At 43.3% G+C, this 20,512-nt stretch overlaps 1 protein-coding gene across 4 annotated transcripts in view; it reads left to right on the top strand.

Moving 5' to 3' along the window:
- Positions 1-20,512, top strand: part of DOCK1 (dedicator of cytokinesis 1) — a 278,248-nt gene that overhangs the window by 31,866 nt on the left and 225,870 nt on the right. For 2 of the 4 annotated variants that reach the window (XM_058810726.1, XM_058810729.1), the window contains exons 5-18: positions 868-964; positions 4,011-4,159; positions 7,188-7,323; positions 8,094-8,251; positions 8,926-9,007; positions 9,684-9,819; positions 10,129-10,201; positions 11,950-12,092; positions 14,255-14,380; positions 15,512-15,636; positions 15,923-16,021; positions 16,998-17,070; positions 18,798-18,901; positions 19,310-19,493. In XM_058810726.1, the coding sequence (XP_058666709.1) occupies positions 868-964; positions 4,011-4,159; positions 7,188-7,323; positions 8,094-8,251; positions 8,926-9,007; positions 9,684-9,819; positions 10,129-10,201; positions 11,950-12,092; positions 14,255-14,380; positions 15,512-15,636; positions 15,923-16,021; positions 16,998-17,070; positions 18,798-18,901; positions 19,310-19,493 (1,685 nt within the window). The remainder of the gene's footprint in view (positions 1-867; positions 965-4,010; positions 4,160-7,187; positions 7,324-8,093; positions 8,252-8,925; positions 9,008-9,683; positions 9,820-10,128; positions 10,202-11,949; positions 12,093-14,254; positions 14,381-15,511; positions 15,637-15,922; positions 16,022-16,997; positions 17,071-18,797; positions 18,902-19,309; positions 19,494-20,512) is intronic. The other 2 variants (XM_058810728.1, XM_058810727.1) reach the window with 2 other exon arrangements.

A 20,512-nucleotide genomic window follows, 5' to 3' on the forward strand; every position in this document is an offset into this window, starting at 1 on the left:
GCTCACATCAGGGATGCTGAGCTCTGTGCACAGAGCAGGGACACAAAACAATTCCTGCTCCAGCTGGGCACCAAGGACAAATGACCCAAATCTCAGCCCAGGAGCACAAACCCCGTGGGCTGCAGAGAGAAAAACAAGCAGGGTGGGACTGCAGGGCTGAAGCTGGAATGGGACAATGAACTGCAAGGTGCAAATGGAGCAGAGCTGATCCCAGGGACAGAGCCCGTGCCCGGCCGTGCATTTTGGGGCCATTTTGGTTCATCTTGGGTGCAGCCCTGTCTGGGCTCTGGTGCTGCCCAAGGTGCATCCATGGAGGAGATGCTTTGAATAAATCCCTGCTTTATTCTGGAACTGTGTCCAGCCTCTGTTCTAGGGCAGCCTGCACAAGACATCAGTCCAAGATCATCTTTGATCCCTTCCAACCTGAACCATTCCATAATTCCATAATCTGAGCACATCCAAATACCTTCTATGTGGGGTGATTTTACTGGTGTGCTTCAATATCTGATAACATCTTATTTTTGCTTATAAATTTACAACAAGTGATGCTAATTCCAAGCCACTTCTACTCCGTTCCCTTTGGAAATGAGCAGTTCTTCCTCAGGAATTATTCTAGATCAGGTGGTTTAGATGAGAAACCAGCATAAAAATATCTACAGGAGAGCCTGCTCTGTGCAGTGGTGGTGTCACCATTCCTGCAATTGCTGAGAAATTGAGTGGGTGTGGCACTGGGGACATGGCTTAGTGCTGACCATGGTGGTGCTCAGTGACCTTAAAGCTCCTTTCAAACCTTAACAATTCTGTGGTTCTTCATTCCCACTGAAGCTGCTGCTTAATTCAGCCTCTTTTTCAACTCTTCCTCTTCAGCCAACACGAGACTGTGATCCCCAACGAGCTGCCCCTGATCCAGGAGGTCACCACCACGCTGAGGGAATGGTCCATCATCTGGAGACAGCTCTATGTGGTGAGCAAAGCTCAGCAAAACCTTCACACTGGGAGGGTTTGATGGGAAAAGTAGTGCTGGGAAAGGTACAGGAGAAATGGGAAGGAACTGCTGTTTATGAAGGAATTCTTAATGAATTTTCCCTTCTGTTGTTGTTCTAAAGTTACTTTCAGTGCTGAAAATCCATGTAGCATCATCTCTGCTAAAGCACAAATCTCAGTAGGTTTTTGTGCTTGTTAAAGCACAAATCTCTTGCCTGTTTTCTCAAATCTCTTTATTGTGCAGAATCAGGTTCTTTTTAGAGTGTTACCTTTATCTAGCAATAGTTTGAAGAGCAGTTACAATCCCTTTTTTGTGTAGATTCTGTTATGTTATATATATATAAAACATATATATATATAAAATATACAGAGTATATAAACATATAAATATAGTTTATATATAAAAAATATATATTAAATATATAGAATATATAAACATATAAATATAGCTTATATAACATATAGTATATACAAAACATATATGTAAAGCATATATAAAACATACAAAATATATATACTTAATATATAATATATACACAGAACATATAATACATGTATAATATATAATATGTATCTTTTATTTATAGAAAATATAATATTTTATATATACATATTATAATATATGTACATAAAATTAATACATATTCTAATATATAGGTTATGTATGCATAACATATAATAGATATATAACATTATATATGTGTTTTATTTTTAAGGTAGATACAGATTTGGAGTAATTTAAGTTGTAATTTTATTAAAGAAATAGTGTTCAGGCTGTTTCTTAAGGCTGCCACTCTCTGTTATGAAATAATTGAGTATTTAGTGTTGAATTTGTGGGTGTAAACTGAAAGCTTTGTGAAATTATCAGTGCAGGCCTTTAGCCTCTCAGTATTCCTTTACATAAAGTTGATTGTTCCCAAATTTTGGCACCTTAATTTGCATCCTTGTTTATTTTGATATGCTAATGTTTCAACCACATAAGAATATATTCTTAGGAATTTGCAGTGATAATTATTGATAGTGTCTCAGATGAGAAGGTGACAAAACCAGAGGTGAAAGTGCACATAAATAAGATCAAGAGTTCAAATTTCTATTTAAAAGTGCAGTTCAGATGTGAAGCAAGGCCTGCTGTGGGATTTAAGGGACCTGGCCCCCATTGTGATGCTCTCATTGTGCAAGGTCACTGTAACAAGATAATGGGAACATGAAATTCCTTTATTTAAAGCAGGCTTTAATGCAGTCTCTGTTTCCCATAAATATGTTTGAAATCTTGTATCATAAAAGTGCAAGCTGTGTAATGAAGACACCGAGTGTAATGAAGACGTTTGTGTTGACTAATGTGGCTTTTAATCACACCCATGAAAATAAAGATTAGGAGTAAGAGTGTAATGGAAGTGATGTAGTGTGGCAATATAGAAGATGAAGGATAATATCTTCTATGAAAAGAAACAGATTATGTGTTAAACAGAGAGCTTTAAGGAGCTGGAATAGCAGGGAGTTTGTGAGGTGAGGAGGAGGGAATGAGTAGAAATAAAGGCAGAAATAAAGGAGGAGGAACAGAAGCTCAAGAGGGCACTGGGAACAGCTTTGCCCTTGGAATCCCAGCATGGTTTGGGTTTTGAGGGACCTTAAATCCCACCCAGTGCCACCCCCTGGCATGGCAGGGACACCTTCCAGCATTCCAGGGTGCTCCAAGCCCATCCAACCTGGCCTTGGCACTGCCAGGGGGGGGAAGTGGGGCTGGGGCTTGGAGCAGCCTGGGACAGTGCAATTTGTGGGTGGGACTGGTTTGGCTTTAAGGTCTCTCCCAAACCATTCCTTTCTAGGATTCCATGTTAAACAATACTTCAATTCTTTGCTAATAACTTTGAGGCAGTCAGGGCAGGTTTGGTTTACTGGAGGTAACTGGTTTCAGACTGGGCAGTTTGCAGGCTTGGGGGATATTCCATGCTGTCCCTATCTTGCATATCAAAACCCATTAAACGGCCACATTTTTGCCTTGATTCAGTTTGTAATTTGTGTTTGAATCTTGAATGGATGTTCAGATTTTGTTTGCAGAGAGCAGGGGATGTGGAATGTTTCCCATCTCTCTGCTTTATGATTCCCTGCAGCCTCAAAAATCAGGAACCTCTTCCCCATTTGGGCTTGTCTGTATTTAGCTCCCAGCCATATGTGCCTGTTGTGTCTTTCTCTGCTGCATTAAAGAGCTTTTAATAATGGGTATTTTCTCTCTGTGAACGTTCTCCCACTATAATCCAGCCAGCTTTGGATAATCTGAACAGACTGAAGTCTTTAAGTTTCACAGTTAGATATCCTTTTTCCAGAGTCTTGGAGTCATTATGTTCTTTTCCTGCATCTTCTGCAGTTTTTCCTTGTTTTTTTTTTCAAGTGGAGAATTTTATTGTAATTATTTAATTATTCCTAGCTTAGCTGAGTGTTGCCAAGGAAAGTTTGTATATGCTGCTGGCAGTATTTAATATCCACAGTTCCAGGCTTTACAAACACTTGAGTTATTTAACTTCCTATCAAGTTTAGGTCTTTGCTGGTGTTTCACTGTCCTTTAGAAGTTACCTGTGGACTTGTATGGCACTGATGTGCCCAGTGAGGGATTTTCAAGTGTTGCTGTGGAGGTTTAAGCAGGGACAGAAAGGATTCTCCCATATGTTGTAGAACTTGAGCCTCTTGCTGTTAAAATGCACCATTTTCATTCCTGTTCTGCTCAGTGCAGAGGGTCACTGAGCAAAGCTAAACTGGGAATCAATACAAGGACATTTTCCCCTTGGATGCCTGAAAACAGCATGACCCAAGTTTTAAGATAACATAAACCCAAACATTTACACCTATTTAGCTCCTTAAAGCTGAGTGCAACACTCAGAATATTCAGTGTTCTGTGCTGTGGGAAGTTAGGCTCCTATTCCAGAGCTGCTGTAGACTTACCCTCTGAATTCCTACTGATAATTGCAATTTATCCTGTGTGTTCCCAAGCCTCCAAACCTGATTTCTCCCCCATTTTCCCCCCATAACAGCAGGACAACAGGGAAATGTTCCGCAGCGTCCGGCACATGATTTACGACCTGATCGAGTGGAGATCCCAAATCCTCTCTGGGACCCTGCCCCAAGACGAGCTCAAGGAGCTGAAAAAGAAAGTGACTGCCAAAATTGATTATGGCAACAGGTTTGTGAGCAGCATTTCCCCAGTTTTTCTGCCTGAATCCTGATCGCCCAGTGTAAGACACATCAGCTGTCAGTGAGTTCTTGGAGGATTCTTTCTTCTCCCCCTGGAGCTGTAGATGAAATATTTGTGTATTCACACTTCTGTTACAGCAAGATAAAGATTGAAGTTGAGGCAGCATCTTTAAAGTGTAATACGTAAAGTGGAATCCATCTCTCTTTCTTGATGGTATCATCCATTTGACAGTGGTAAGAAGCTGTAATTTTTTAAGGCCAATTCAAAAGTGCAAGTATTGCCTGCATGAAAATAGAATTTTAAACTCCACTTGCTTCTGTGGCACAAACAGTTGTCCCCCTGTGAGCACCACCAGCTGCCTGTGCCCTCGAGTCACTCAGCTGTAATGTGATGTTGAAGGATTTGGCTCAGAAGCACCATTTAGCTCTTGGTTCCTCTCCTTCCACAGCATCCAGCTGGTGGCACGAGATGAGCAGGGAGATTTCATAAAAGAAAAGACTGTTTAACACAAGAGAGTGGAAGTTGGGAAGGAAATATTGCCCCAAAAAGCAGTGCAGGTTGCATGTGTTGGGTATTTCAGTGATTCAGATGTATTCTTCTCCCCAGATGGTTGGCTGGGTTTAAAGACAATTTCTGTAAATACAAATTTTAGATTATAACTTGTCTGTACAATTATAATTTTGCATTTTGATCAAAAAAAAAGAAATCAAATCTTACTCCTCATCATTGGGAGCAGTGTTTTGAATACTGAGAGACAAAATGTTGTAGTGCTCCCTTCAGTCCTGCCCATTGTGTGGGATTCTGTTGTCCTGCACACCTGGGGAGTGAAAAAATTTGTATCAACCCAGTCTTTCAATGCTTTGTGATGCAAATCTGTCACCACATTTCATTTATTTGTGTTGAATTCCTTAAGAACTGCCAAACTTGCAGTATTTCTGCTTGTGTACTTTATCAGCAAAACCTGTGATTAAAAAAAATTAAAAAATAATCAGTGACTGCATTCAGTCAGTAATTATCACTTGTAATCTGAGGTATGGACAGTGGTACCTCTGCAGACAATTACCCAGATGTTGTTGGGATTATTTGTTTGGCTACTGGATTTCACCATCTGCCCAAGGAGTTGGTGAAAGTTGCTGTGAATAACCTCCAGATGCTCAGCCTTCAAATCCAGTGGAACATCTTGTGCTGTGCTTTGTATTTGTAATGTTCTGATGGGCTAATTAAGTGATCAGAAAGTTCTCTGGGGAGTGCAGAGGGAGGTGAATGTGAACTTCTGAGTAAATGCTCATCCCTGAAAGATAACATATGTTCCTAATAAAACCCTAAACCCTTCACTTGTGCCTAAAAGGAGCATGAATGGGGGTTTTAGGATCCAGACAGAATGAATTCATTATCTGCTTTATAAATACTGGGTCACCTTTGAGGTCCCAGCTCAAATAATTCTAAATGTTTTCTGTCCTAATCATGTCCTAACTTTTCCTGACTTGTGAAACACTGATTTGTAAATAAGTTTTTTTTTTTCCTTCTGTAAATAGAGACAGAAATTTTGCACCATATTGTCAGAAAAACTGAGGAAGCAAAAATGGCCTTAGGAATCTGTATTTTTAATATCTTTCTGAAATTGGGTCAGGTAATTTTGTTGTGAAAATGCCTTGTTTTTTTGTTCAGTTGCAAATATCTGTAACTGGGACACATAGGAAAAAAAATCAGATTTTTTCCCAAGCATCATTTGCAAGTTAAAGCTAAAACAAAGGAATTTAATCAAAGGAGGGTTTGCTTCGACTCCTTTGACAGCCTGTGCAAACATTGGTGTGTTGTAGTCTGGGTTATGAGACTTTGCCTGAATTTCTGGGCTTTTCCCCTGCCCAGGAGCTTCTCCCATGGAAGGGCTCTGGCAGTTCCAGTGCTCTGTGGGTGTTTCTCCTGCTGTGGCTGCTGTCCGGGGAACAGTAGTAGGGAGGAAGAAAACAACCTTGGCTGCTTTTCTGTTTGCTTTCAATGATGAAACCATTTTCTCACCAGAAAATTCAGCTGGGAGTGAGATGTTCTGGGGATGCTGGAGAGTTTTGTGATGTCTGGGTCCAGCTCCAGAGCAGAGCTTCAAAATCTGCTGCCTCCACCCTGCAGCTTGAGTGATCTGTCTCCCCTGCAATTAATGCAGTGCAGTTAATTGGAAAGGTTTGGGTGGTGAACCCACTCAAGGGTTTAACACTTCCAGGGGTGAGGAATCCTCCAAGTCCATGGAAATATCTCTGTTTCCAAGTCCTTACAGGTTATGCCCAAATGGAATTTACTGTCAGATGAATAATGAACCCCTGTGTGACTTATCAGACACAGAAAATTTGGTTTAATCTCATTGATCAAACATATTTCAACTCTAAAGTTAGAGCAGCTCCATTGGGAGAGCTGACCATGGAGTTAAAAGGAAATAAGGACACATTTGTTGGGGTGGAGGTGACAAAGGCAGTCTTAGGGAAGGGACCTGGTTTTGTAACCCTTGGTGCTGCTGGAAAATGTGGAGAAAAGTGAAAGTTTTTTCCTGAGCCTGGGTTTGATTGTGGCAGAAAGCTTCCTCTCTGCAGAAGGTAATTATGGATGTTAACACCCTGCTGACAGAGATCTGGCTTCTGCTTTCAAAAAGGAAACAACTTCTGCCTCATCTTGTGGGGTGTGGGTAAAACATGAATTGGGAGTGGGAGACATGACCTGTGTGTGCTGGGACTTGGTTGTTCAGGCTCTTGGATAAATCAGAGCAGGAGACCAAGTCTGTGGCAAATCTATTTGTTTAAGAAGTTGCTTCCCCAGCTGTTGTGCTGTTTCATTTCCATCCCTTCCCCCTGTGCTGTGGGAATAAGGGACTTGGATCCCCAGGTTGCTGACATGTTAAATTGCATTAGCACGTCTCAGTTTCTTTTCCATCACATGTCAGGTGTGCAAGTTAAACATTTGGCAGGTGCTTTTTAGGCATTCCTTTCAGCACTTGTTAATCCACAAACATGTTTTCTGTCTTGTTTAGAATTCTGGATTTAGATCTGGTGGTTAGAGATGAAGATGGCAACATTTTGGACCCAGAGCAGACCAGCACCATCAGCCTTTTCAGAGCACATGAAATCGCTTCCAAGCAAGTGGAGGAGAGGCTGCAGGAGGAAAAAGTGAGAGACTCTGTGGCTTTTCCTTGGGAAACACAAGGCTGTAAACTAATTGAATGACTGTTATTTTTAGCGTTGGTAATGAGGGATTTGATGTGTTTATGAAGAATTATCAGGCTTAAAAATTTTGTAAGAAGTTTTGTCTTAGGCTGGATTTTTTTCATCCTTTAAAGGCTTTAGTAGAATTTATGGTTCAGACCTGTATGAATAAATCAGCTGCATTTGTAGGTTAATATCAGATGTGCATGTGTGAGGTTTGTAAGGTAGGTTTCATCAGAGTTTCTATTTGAGAATCACAAAGACTAAAATCTTAATTCTTGTGTGGCTTCTTTATGCCAATCCTAATAACTTGTTGTTGAAATAAAAGGGGCAAATTTAAAGCCCTTCTCAGTCTTGAATTGTCAGCACCTTTGCAGTTCAAAATCCTTATTTTTAAAAGGAAGAACTTTTCTGTTTCTTTTTATTGTGTATTGCTGGATTTTTTTCAGATATGTTTGAGGCTCTGTTTCTTCTCCAGTTGTTTCTCTCTCCTTAATAAGTGAAGACATCTTTTCTTCCTTTTTCTCTTCTTTTTTATTTTAACTTTTTCCTTATGGTGCAGCATTTCAAGACAGATCCAGAAAATCTCTGTCATAAAACTTAACAGAAAAAAGATCACAGGAGCAGGCACTCAATGGAAACCTTCTCTTCTTTCTGGAAGGTTTTAGCAAAGTTTTATAGCAGTTGGATGTCTGTTGGGCTAAGTTAAACTTGATTTTGTTCTTCAATTGCAGTCTCAGAAGCAGAATATTGATATCAACAGACAAGCCAAGTTTGCTGCCACTCCTTCATTTGCTTTATTTGTAAATTTAAAAAACGTCGTGTGTAAAATAGGAGAAGATGCTGAAGTGCTGATGTCTCTGTATGACCCCCTGGAATCCAAATTCATCAGGTCAGGGCCATTTTTATCTGTGCTCACTCAGGGGTGGTACTGAGGGACTTCTGGGGCTTAGCCAAGTCAAATCTCTGTGGAAAGCAGAGGCAGGTCCCTTCACTTGGGACACGTTTCAGGGTCTTGCTGTGCTTGTGGAAATTCAGAGGTGAGCACACCTGCAAGAGCAGTGCCCTTGCTGAGCTGCAGAATTGCCACACTTGGTTGCTGAGGAGCTGCTTTCTTTATAAAAATTGTGTGCACTAAGGGAAATGCCAGCTCCCTGCTCAATATTTGTTTCCTTAGGATGAGGAAATTGGGTTGAAAAGTCTCCTGTGAATTCTGAAGTTGATTTTATCTGCTTAAGTTAAAGGGCAGTCATTGATAGGGTATGGAGGAATGGCTTTAAGCTGAAAGAGGGTGGATTTAGATGGGATATTAGGAAGAAATCCTTTCCTGGGAGGGTGGTGAGGCACTGGCATGGGTTTCCCAGAGAGGTTGTGGACTCCCAATCCCTGGCAGTGCCTAAGGTCAGGTTGGACAGGACTTGGAGCAGCCTGGGGCAGTGGGAGGTGTCCCTGCCATGGCAGGGGATGGAATGGGATGTTCTTCATGATCCCTTCCAGCCCAAAGCATTCTGTGCTTCTGTTGCTCTATGTTTAAACAAAAAGTCTTCAAAATGTTGTTCTTTTCAGTGAGAACTACCTGGTGAGGTGGTCGAGCTGTGGCCTCCCCAAGGACATTGACAGGCTGCACAACCTGAGGGCCGTGTTCACCGTGAGTGTGCCCTGCCCAGGGCCTGGCAGCTGCCCTGGGGTGGGGATGGGCTGGGTGGGACCAGCCTGGGGCACCCCTGCAGGGGGAAACAGAGCTGGGGAGGGCCTGGAGGGCAAGGGGGAGTGGCTGCTACTGCTGGAAGGCAGGGTTAGGTGAGATATTGGGAATTAGGAATTGTTCCCTGGGAGGGTGGGCAGGCCCTGGCACAAAGTGCCCAGAGCAGCTGTGGCTGCCCCTGGATCCCTGCAAGTGTCCAAGGCCAAGTTGGAACCCCCTGGGACAGTGGAAGGTGTCCCTGCTCACTGCTGGGGTGGGAATAAGATGATTTTGAAGATCCCTTCCAACCCAAACTGTTCCATGATTCTGTGCTCCTGGGGGCTTGCAGGAGACATTTCTCCTAAGTGGCTGCTAAATGTTCTCAACACCTGGGAAAAACCAAAGTGAATTTTTGAACTTTTAACTTACTAGAAATGGTTTGACCTCCTAAGGAATTAATTTGCACAGAACTCCAGTAAGATGTTGAAGTACTGTTACAAAAGCTGCTCAGCTCTGAGAGCACTTTTTGTTAGAGGCTTGCACAGCAAAGGCAAATTCTGAGCAGCAAAGCCTCTGCCTGCTGAAATGGAACTTGAAATTCAGCCATTAGAAAGCAGCCTGATGTCACTCCTGTTTGTAGGACCTGGGCAGCAAGGACCTGAAGAGGGAGAAGATCAGTTTTGTGTGTCAGATCGTGCGTGTGGGCAGGATGGAGCTGCGGGACAACAACACCAGGAAGCTGACGTCGGGGCTGCGCAGGCCCTTCGGGGTGGCAGGTACCTCTGGGGTGCTCTCTCCATCTCCTCCTCAGTCCTTCCATGGAAATGGGGTGGTGGAGCTGCTGTGGGGCTGGATAAACCCAGAGTTGTTCAAATCCCATCAGACTGGTTGCTGTATCCTGTACCTTTGGTTTGTGTAGCTGAGATTCCAAAGCTCATTTTCACCCTGTTATTCCATAGACAGCTCTGAAATTCCACAGTTGATAATTCCACCCCTCTTCTGAGTCACTGTGGCTTCAGTTCCCCAGGGGTTTCCCTCTTCCCACGTTGCTGAGTTCATTCAGTGCCCTTGGTTTGTCTTTGCAGTGATGGATGTTACCGACATCATTAACGGCAAGGTTGATGATGAGGACAAGCAGCACTTCATCCCCTTCCAGCCGTAAGTAGGGAGCAGGTGCAAGAACAAACAGAAAAAAAAACAAGATTTAAACTTTGATTTTTAAAAAAAGCTAATATTTTAAGCTAATTTATTTCCATGGGATATTTTCTCTTCAGTAATATTGTTAATGTATCTTTCCTGATAATTTGCCATTAGCTGCAACAGTGATGTCCCTAGAAACTTTAGGTTTTTTGGAGTTTAAAACATCCATTCCCACTTTTGAGGCCTTGTTTTCTTTTTGTTTCAAGATGTCAGGGGGAGAATGTGTAAGAGATGAAGTGCTTAAAGTAAGTTCACTGCTGGTTTAGCTCTGCCTGAGATCAATAGAGATCATGTTCCATCCATAAATCCCAAGTTTTTACTTCCATGAAGTGAGGAAAGGTAGAAAGGATAAGGCAAATAAATTTACATGAAGTAAATAAATAAAAAATGAATAAATAATATATTTACATGGATGCTTAGTTCTCCCATTGTAGAATATGCTGGACTGCCATCTGTTTCAAAAGGCAAAACATAGTTATGGGAGCTAAATTCCTTGATTAATGCTCTAATGGATATTCAGATGGGCTTTTAATAGTATTTTTTAAAAAGCTTGGCATAATAAAATCATAAATTAACTTTGTTTTGAGAAATAGGCACAATTCAGGAAGCTGTTGTAGTTTGAAGGTGTAGGGCTGGTGAGAGGACTGCAAAGTGTGCAGGTCCTGACAGGTTAATGACAAAATCAAAGTACAATTCCATTTTTCAAGGAAAATGGGGTTTGGGGAAGAGAAAGATACATTTATTGTGTGGTAAACAACAGCAAAGTTATTTTTTAGCCAGTGTGGAAGTATGCAATGAAAATGAACCTTTCAGAGGGGGTGCTAATGGAACATCCAGTTTTCTGCTCCATTAGCACTGATTCATTTTTCCTGTTCCATATACACAGAGCTTCAAAAAGATGCACAATGTGATTTTTCTTTTCCCCCTGTAATAAATGAGAACGTTCTCCTGAAAAAGTCTATCCCAAAGGACGTGAATAAGGTGGAAACCAATGCAGGGTGAACGCTGGTGTTGTTATTTCCAACATAGATTTGGGCTGTGTATATGAGGCACATTTTTCTCCTCATCCCATGCTTTGTTTCTGTTGTACCACATGAATTCTGTTTTCATATCTTTGTTTGTATTCATTCACTGGCCACCAGCACAATGGCTGTCAAAAGCACTTGGCAAGATTTACTTCAGTGCCACCTAATGCTGCTGTTTATTTATCGTCCCCATCTTCTCATTTGTTCACTGAGTTGGGTTGTCTGCTCTTCTCCTCCTTTTCCCTGTGAGATTGATGGGAGCTTTTCCTTCAGGCACTCCACCTGTGCAATGACAGAGGTGACCCTGGAGGTGTTGCAGGGCCAGTCTGCTATGAACATATTTGAATATTTATACAAAAGAGAACTGCCTGTGTGGGTTTTCATGAGTAACTGGGGCCTCCCATGTGGGAGAGCTCCCCCTGCTCCCTGAGGACTGTCCCTGTCCCTGAGGGAGCAGAGCCCTCACAGGTGTGCTGGACTCTGTGTGGTAGATCAGCGTTCTTCTGATTAATGATCTCCCTCTGTCTTTCTTGTTACCTTTCCTGTCCTCTGTCCTGCGTTGACTAATAAATACTCTTTGTCACAACTATGATACGATCTTTTGTGTTCCCTTGTCACTGTGACTTCTGGTTTTCTGTGCCCCTTTGTCTCCTGGTGTTGGTCGTCATGTGCATCCTCCAGGCTAGCGTTGGATGACGCCATTCGACACAAGCAGCTGAACATATCATCCCGTTTTTCACCCAGGGTGGCAGGGGAGAATGATTTCCTGCAGACTGTTATAAACAAAGTGATTGCTGCTAAAGAAGTCAACCACAAGGGTCAGGGTAGGTACTGCTCTTTCTGTGCACTTTGATTTGCTTCATCTCGTGGTGGTTTTGATTTTGGGATCAAAAATTGTCTGTATGCTTTTGTTCCTCCTTTCCCCACTCCTCATGGAATGCTCTTCCCCCTTTCCCATAATTTTTCCCCTGCCCAGTGTGGACTCTGCATGTTGTAGCATTGTTCAGCTCTTGGATGTGTTTATATTTCTGCTGGTGAGGGACCAAGATGATCAAGGGTCTGGACATCTCTGAGCAGAGACTGAGGGAGCTGGGCCTGGTTGCTCTGGGGAGAGGAGACTGAGAGGGAATCTCAATATTCCATATCAATACATCCAGAGGGTGTCAGGGGATGGGGCCAGACCCTTTTCACTGGTTCCCCATGACAGGATGAGGAGCAGTGGCCATAAAATAAAACACAAGTTCCACCTCACCATGAGGAAGAACTCCTTCCCATGGAGGGTGGCAGAGCTCTGAAACAGCTGCCCAGGGAGGACGTGGAGTTTCCCTTTGTGCAGACATTCCCAACCCACCTGAACACGTTCCTGTGTCACCTGCTCCCCTTGGCAGGACTGGATGATCTCCAGAGATCTCTCCAGAGGTCCCTTCCAGCCCCACCTGTCCCATGACAGATCCTGTGCTGGAGGTGATGACTCAAGGACTCGCCTCTTGTGCCCTTGAGCTGTGGATTTTTTACCTCTCCATGCTGAAGGAAGGGATATTCCCTCCTTCTCTTCCTTCCCCATATTTTTGCTCTCTGCAGCTGCCCTTGGAACATTTTGCTCCTTCCCCAGGAGAACTGAGCTCACAGGAGGTGAGGAGGGAGCCAGGGCCAGGCCACCCCCCTGAAACCTTCCCTGGTAGCTTTTCCAGGCCACTGCTCTGGGTTGATTTATTTTTGTGTGTGATCCCGTGATCATGATGTGGCTGTGCCCAGTTATTCCAATGCTGGCTTCAGTATCTTCTGGGAATTCTGGATTAATGCAGAGCTATGCTGATTCATACAGAGTTTCCACCAAACACTCTGTGAATATCTGTATCACTCCATATCTGGCCAAACCCCAGGAAAACTGCACAATTTCCCCTGATTTTTGCACTAATTAATAGCAAACAAAATTTTATATAAACCTTCCTTTTAAATTCTCCTTTAGCTAATGAGGAAAAGTTTTATCTGCTTCCCATCCTTGTTTTCACCTGCGGCCAGTGTGTATCCCACAGGAGGAAAGATTTCAGTGTCTTTGATTCATTTCCCTAAAAAAGAATGCCCAAACAAACAGAAAAAGGATCAGGAGTTGTTCCTCAGCCAGTCAGTGCAGGTACAGTTGCAGCTCAGTGAAGTAGCAGCTGCCAGAACCATCCCTGGCAGCAAATCAGCCCAGAAACTCTGACAGAGATACCGTGGAAAAGACAAGCTGCCAAGTGTACACAAAATGAATGTACAGTTAATTCTCTAACAGGGTAACCCACAATTTATTTAGTGGATGAATATTTTTGGGGTGTTTTTCATAGCTGTTAATTTTAGGATTTTCCTCTGCAAATTGCTGCTGTGATTATTTTGTGCTTAAACTTGATTGCCAGCCACTTCACCAAGTGGAGGCTTCTTTGGGTTGAGTTTCTTTTTTATTTTTATGGGGTTTTTTCCACTTTGGCATCTTTCTTTTTTCTGTAACAAATGTGCCTGATGTTAGTTGGCAAGCAGCAGCTTTTTAGTGGCTTCTTCTGCTGCTGAGCAGAAAAATATCAGCTGTGTGAAGCTGATGCTGTAGATTTGTGTGCTCAGAGTAGTAAAAACAGCTTTATGGGGTGGTGATCAATCAGTTTGGGGCGTGGATCTGCTGCTATTGCTTGCTTGGAATCCTTGGGTCTCTCCATGCAAATCATCCTTGCTCCTTCTCTTTTTTCCCCATGGAAGATAAACATCTCATTACAAAGAACATGGAACATAATCAGAAATATTTCTGTGTGCTGTACTCATATTTTTGTGTGAAGTGATGAGATCTGTTCAGTGTTTGAAAATATTTTCTATTTTTTTTTAGTAAAGGAAGATCAGTTATCTTAATGTACCTAACTATTTTAACGTTTTTACATTTTTCAAGTTCTAGAAAGAAATCTTCAGTAAGTAGGAATAAATCCCAGCAGTTTCATAACTGGGTTTTTTTATACAACAGGTCTGTGGGTGACTTTGAAACTTCTTCCAGGAGATATCCATCAGATTAGGAAAGAGTTTCCACACTTAGTGGACAGGTCAACAGCAGTGGCTCGGAAAATGGGCTTTCCTGAGATTATCATGCCTGGTAAGGCACTTAATTAATGCTGCTTTGTTATATTTTAACCTGCTTTAAATGGCTGTATGTATGGGAGGTTTTGGAGGAAAAAATAATTAAAGATGAATATGAGATACGGTATGCATTAAAAAAAAATCATCAAAAGTTAAAAATAATTAAAAATAAATGTAGAATACTTTGGTAATACCAGCATCAATAAATAAAGCTCCCACCCCCATCAAGAAGACAGGAAATCCCAGTGAGAATGGAAATTCTCTGTTTTTTTCCCAGTTAAAAAGAATGTGCACAAAGTACACACTTTGTATTATCCCCATAGCAAGGGCATATGTAAAACTCCTCTCCTGTGCTGAATCCAAAGCAGATTTTTGAGGCACAGGCTTGATTTAGAGATAGCAGCTCTCTTAGGGTTTGTACCAGATCTGGGTAATGCATCTGAAAGAGAGCCCACATCATTTTTTAAAAATCCATGTATTCTGTGCACGTTCAGTTCAGGTGTTTACAAAAAAAACCCACAAAAACAAATCAAAAGCCATGAAAACCAACCCAAAAACGTGCTACTTCTCCAAATAAAAACTGCCACGAGCAAGAGCAGAACCTGCAGTGTCCTTTGCAGATTGATGGGCTCTGGGGATCCATGAGATGTTTCCAGAGCCCACCCCAGTTCCAGGTCTCCCTGTGGCTGCTGGCAGATGTCTGTCAGATGTTTCACAGTCTCCTCTACAAGTGGGAGTGCCTCAGCACCTTGTTTGCATCCTGTGCTGGCTCATAAAATTATTGGAAATCCCCAGCTCATTGTCAGAATTTCATTTGAATTGGGTGGAGCTGAGGAGCATTTTTAGCCATAAATCTAACTACAACCCCCAGGCCAGCAAAACCATCAAACCTCTTCCTGCTGTAACAAATTAGAGACCTCTTGTAGGCTGTTAAAATATTTTCAATTGCAAAATACCTTTGTATGGGATAAATGTGTTGAAACTTCTCCTTTCAAGTGAATACTGAAAGAAGTTGTGTAAAAATAAAATAAATGGAAATGTGGTGTTTGAAATGTTCTGCCATTGTTTCTGTGTGTCCTTGGTTGCCCAAATGCTTGGGTTTACTGTGAGAATTGTGGGTTATTTTGTGCTTTGCTTTCCCTTGTAGGAGATGTTAGAAATGACATCTATGTCACCTTGGTGCAGGGAGATTTTGACAAAGGCAGTAAAACCACAGCAAAGAATGTGGAAGTCACCGTGTCTGTTTATGATGAAGATGGCAAGAGATTAGAGGTATTAAAGTATTTAATGTCTGGGGGCTTTTTGATTTTGATACATATCATGTTAAGCCTTTTCAACAGCTGTATTTGTCAGCTTAAGGTCCCAGGTTTTATTTTCAACCAAACTTTTGTCATCATTAAATGCATCTTGCCTTATCCATGCATGCATTTTGGTACCAATTTCACGAGGAGCCTTCTCTCTTATTCTGACCTACTTCACTGATTTATTTTTTATTTATTTGACTGAAAAAGTGGAGTTCAGGTGACATAAATGCTTCCCCTTGTGTTTGTTTTTGCAGAGTGTTATTTTTCCTGGTGCTGGTGATGAAGCCATCTCAGAGTACAAGTCAGTGATCTATTACCAAGTAAAGCAGCCTCGCTGGTTTGAGACTGTAAAGGTATTTAAACTGTTAAAATAACTTCTCTGGGTGTTAATGTGCCATTAATACAGCTTCCAGTGGGAAACAAAAGTGGGGAAGTGCAGTGCCTGTGTTCAGCAGGGCAAGGAATAGCTCAGCTAAGAAAGGCTTTGACTTTTATTGCATATTGAATTTTATTTCAGCCATTGCTCAGGATGACTGGTGTGGGGAAACTCCAGCACCTCTGCAGGAATGGTTTGCTCTCTTTCCATGGAGCTGACCTAGAGGAGAGCAGGATATTAAGGCTAAAACACATTTGCCATGGTGTTGGACTCATCACTGTTTGGGGAGCTGGTTGTGCTTTAAGCCTGCTCATTTTGCTGCAGTAATAACCTTTCCACTGCCACTTTTGGAGATTGCAAACCTGGAATCCTTTCAGTCTGTCTGTGAGCAGGGGCTGTGTGCTCACAGGGGCCTTGCAGCTGCTCCCCACACCAGAATTTTCACTCCAAAGGTGCCTCATTGTGTCTGTAGGCAGAAAAGGGCTGTTAGAATGGCAGAGGATGGATGTGCCCCTGGGATTGTCGCTCACTGATCACTTGGAAGATGTCTGGATGGGGTTGGGCCGGGCTGAAGGTGCTGCCCTGACCGTTTCATTCTCCTCCCCTTGTCTTGCACTCATCACTGTTTGGGCTTTGCTTTAAGCCTGCTCATTTTGCTGGGTAATAACCTCTCCACTGCCATGTTTGGAGGTTGATGGTGGCTTTCTGGAGTCCATTCAGTCTCTGCAGCAGTGGGAGCAGGGGCTGTGTGCTCACAAGGGCCTTGCAGCTGCTCCCCGCACCAGAATTTTCACTCCAAAGGTGCCTTGTCGTGCCTGTAGACAGAAAGGATGGCAGAGGATGGATGTGCTGCTGGGATTGTCACTCACTGATCACTTGGAAGATATCTGGATGGGGTTGGGGGGGGCTGGAGGTGCTGCCCTGACCATTTCCTTGTCCTCTCCTGGTGCCAGGTTGCCATCCCCATCGAGGACGTGAACCGCAGCCACCTGAGGTTCACCTTCCGCCACAGATCCTCCCAGGACTGTGAGTAACTCAGCCTCTCCTTCATGCCTCAGGCTTAGCTTTTGTATTTTCACATTCTGTGCTGCTTTAGTGTGTGGGGCTGGGCTCACATCAGGGATGCTGAGCTCTGTGCACAGAGCAGGGACACAAAACAATTCCTGCTCCAGCTGGGCACCAAGGACAAATGACCCAAATCTCAGCCCAGGAGCACAAACCCCGTGGGCTGCAGAGAGAAAAACAAGCAGGGTGGGACTGCAGGGCTAAAGCTGGAATGGGACAATGAACTGCAAGGTGCAAATGGAGCAGAGCTGATCCCAGGGACAGAGCCCGTGCCCGGCCGTGCATTTTGGGGCCATTTTGGTTCATCTTGGGTGCAGCCCTGGCTGGGCTCTGGTGCTGCCCAAGGTGCATCCATGGAGGAGATGCTTTGAATAAACCCCTGATTTATTCTTTAGCTCTGCCTAGCCTCTGCTCTAGGGCAGGTTGCACAAGGCATCATCCTTGGGAATTCCTGGTGCTGGGATGCCATTCCCACATTCCCAATCCAGAACTGATTATTCCCATTACTTTTAGTGCAGGATTATATTTGTGACACTTTGTCATATCTCAGCTCCTTTTTCCTGTTACATCTTCCTCACTCTTACCTATCCTGATTTTTTCCTTCCCTGCCCAGTTTTTTCCCCCAAAGGGAATAAATGGAATTTTTTACTAGGTTACTAATGGAGTAAAGCTTTTCATTAATAACTCAGAGGGTTGTAGTAGTCTTTATCTTAGAGGTAGGGAGTAATAAAGATCTTCAACAAATGGGAATGTGAAAGTCTACAGTTGGTTTAGCATCAGGAATTGAAGACTTTGGGATTAAGAAAATTAATAAAATAATCTAGACAATGACACTTTTTAAGGAAAACAATGTTCCAAAATTCAGTGTCATTATTATCAGAATTTTGATTGTGTGCTACAAATTATTAGAGTCAGAATTGTTATTAGAATGACTTAAATATTTAGATTGGCCACAGCCTAAATATTAAAAAGAGGTCACTCCTAAATATCAACAAGAGCCCCTTCCAGGGCTTTCTCCCAGGCTCCTTGGGCTGCCTCAAGGTGATGACACTTTCCTTCTGGCTTTACTTCTCTGCTTCCTTTGTGATCTCTCCTTCGTCTCTTGCTTTGTTGTTTTAAACTTTTGCCAACAGATTTAACCAAGAAGAAGCTGAATGCATTTTTTAGTTCCTGTTGGCTGCAGAATGGGTCAGCTTTCAAAATACTGAGGCACTTCATCTGCATTTATGGATCCAGTTTTTGTTTTGTTTCTAATGTTCCCCCTGCAAATGTCTGTCCTCAGGGCTCTGTGCGCTGATGAGATCCTCAGTGCCGGTGTTTAATCTTTATTCCAGCTCCCAAACACTGCCATTCTTCTAAAAACCTGGCCTTTCTCAGTGCATCACATTTCTGTTTTGTTTTTAAAATTTGCCTTTATAAAGCTTTCCAAAAAGAACAGACAGAATATGGAAATAAGAAGCATCTGGTTATTGTTGATGTATTCATTTGGCTTTTTTTTTTTTTTGGTTCTGTCTTGCTTTTAGAAGACTTTTCCAGTTTTTTATGCACTTAATTTACATGAGAATCTTTGCTGTGGTCCCTCACTGACAAGTTGTCCATGTTTGTGAGATTTAGGTGTCCTGACTGTAGAAATAATTATGTAGTGATTTTTTTCTTTTCTTTTCTTTTTTTTTTTTTTTTTGTAACAGCCAAAGACAAATCTGAGAAAATATTTGCTCTGGCATTTGTGAAGCTCATGAGATATGATGGGACGACTCTGAGGGATGGAGAGCATGACCTTATAGTTTACAAGGTAGAATTTTGACTTCCCAGCAGGGAAGCTCCACTGACTGACTTCTGGGGAATTCTGTTCCAGAATTACACTGGAAAATGTGTTTTGAACTCTGCTGTTAAATCAAACTAAGCAGCAAGTCCTGAGCAGTTGGTTTATATGGGAGATTGAGTGTTAAACCTTTAATATGTTGTAATTTCAGCAGGATTTGTTGTTGAGTGGGTTGGGAAAAATGAATTCTGTAGCCTTTTAATTAAGCCATTAAGCCATTTTGGCTTTAATGTAGCCAGATTAGTGCTAAATTAGTGTTGTTAAAGATGCATTTGATAGCTCCAAACCCAAGAAAATCCAGTATAAAGGTTAAAATTTTCTTTTTACCAAGATTTTGACAGGGTATTTTCTCCTGCTGTGTTTCAAACACCCCTGCAGGCAGAGGCCAAGAAGCTGGAGGATGCCTCCACCTATCTGAGTCTGCCATCCACAAAGATTGAGCTGGAGGAGAAGGGACACTCAGCCACAGGCAAGAGCATGCAGAACCTTGGGAGCTGCACCATCAGCAAGGACTCCTTCCAGATTTCCACCCTGGTCTGCTCAACAAAGCTTACCCAGAATGGTGAGTGCCCAGAGCTGCTGCTCCTCACAGGGGGCTGTGTGCTGGCTCTGCTGCCTTCTCCATCCCCATTCCACGTGGCTGTTTGCTGGGTGAGTGTGTGAGCCATCCAAGCTTTGCTCTGTTTGCTCCAGAGCAGTTGATGTCTCTGAAAAAACCAGAAGAATCCACGTGGAGGGGAACCAGGGGTGTTGTTTCCCATATGGTTGAGGCTCTTGCCCTGAAATGCACTGAAACAGGCTCTGGCATTTCACTGCTCTCTGAAAAACAGCACTGAGGGAAGGATGAGTTTGCTCTCAAGAGCAGGTAGCATCAGGGCTGTGCTCCAGACATGCTGGTTTGTTATTCCAAGGTCCACTATCCATATCTCAGGGCTGGGGACAGCTCTGATGGTCTCTCCTGTGTGCAGAAAGGGTGTTAGGGGAGGATGGAGGTCACCCTCATGTTCCCACACCTTCCAGGAGTGGCCTTGGCTCCGTGTGTCCCTTTCCAACCTTGCATTCCCTCATTTGCCAGCTGGCCGAGTGCATCCCCAGGCTGTGGGAGCTGGTGGCAGCCACCACAGCAAACCTTTGCCATTTGCAGCCCGTGCCCTGCGTGTGACTCCGTGCTGGTTGCCATGGAGCCATCCCTTGTTCTCCTGGCTGCTCCAGCAGTGTGGGAGGGTCATTCCACGGGGACTGAGTCATGCAGGGAGCTGCTGTGACTCAGGAAGGGCTGTGGGAGCTGCCTGGGGACACTGCCACATGCAGAGTCCCCTCTGCCCAGGGGGATGTCCCTGCTCGGCGGCTCCAGCCCTGCCTTGGCTGTGCTGCTTTCCAGGGGCTCTCCCAGCTCATCCCGGGTGTTTCACATGCAGAGCACGTCAGTTCCACTGCAGCCTGGCAGCCCTGGAGCCTGGCTGGGCGTTCAGCTAAAAACTGGGATGTGCTGGGAGGATTTCCCAGCAAAGGTGGGCTCCCAGGATATGAGGAAATGAGCTGCAGGGCAAAGGAACAAAACAGGCCAAAACTAAGCTCACA

This window comes from Ammospiza caudacuta, chromosome 9 (genome assembly GCF_027887145.1).
Source record: "Ammospiza caudacuta isolate bAmmCau1 chromosome 9, bAmmCau1.pri, whole genome shotgun sequence".
Lineage (NCBI taxonomy): Eukaryota > Metazoa > Chordata > Aves > Passeriformes > Passerellidae > Ammospiza > Ammospiza caudacuta.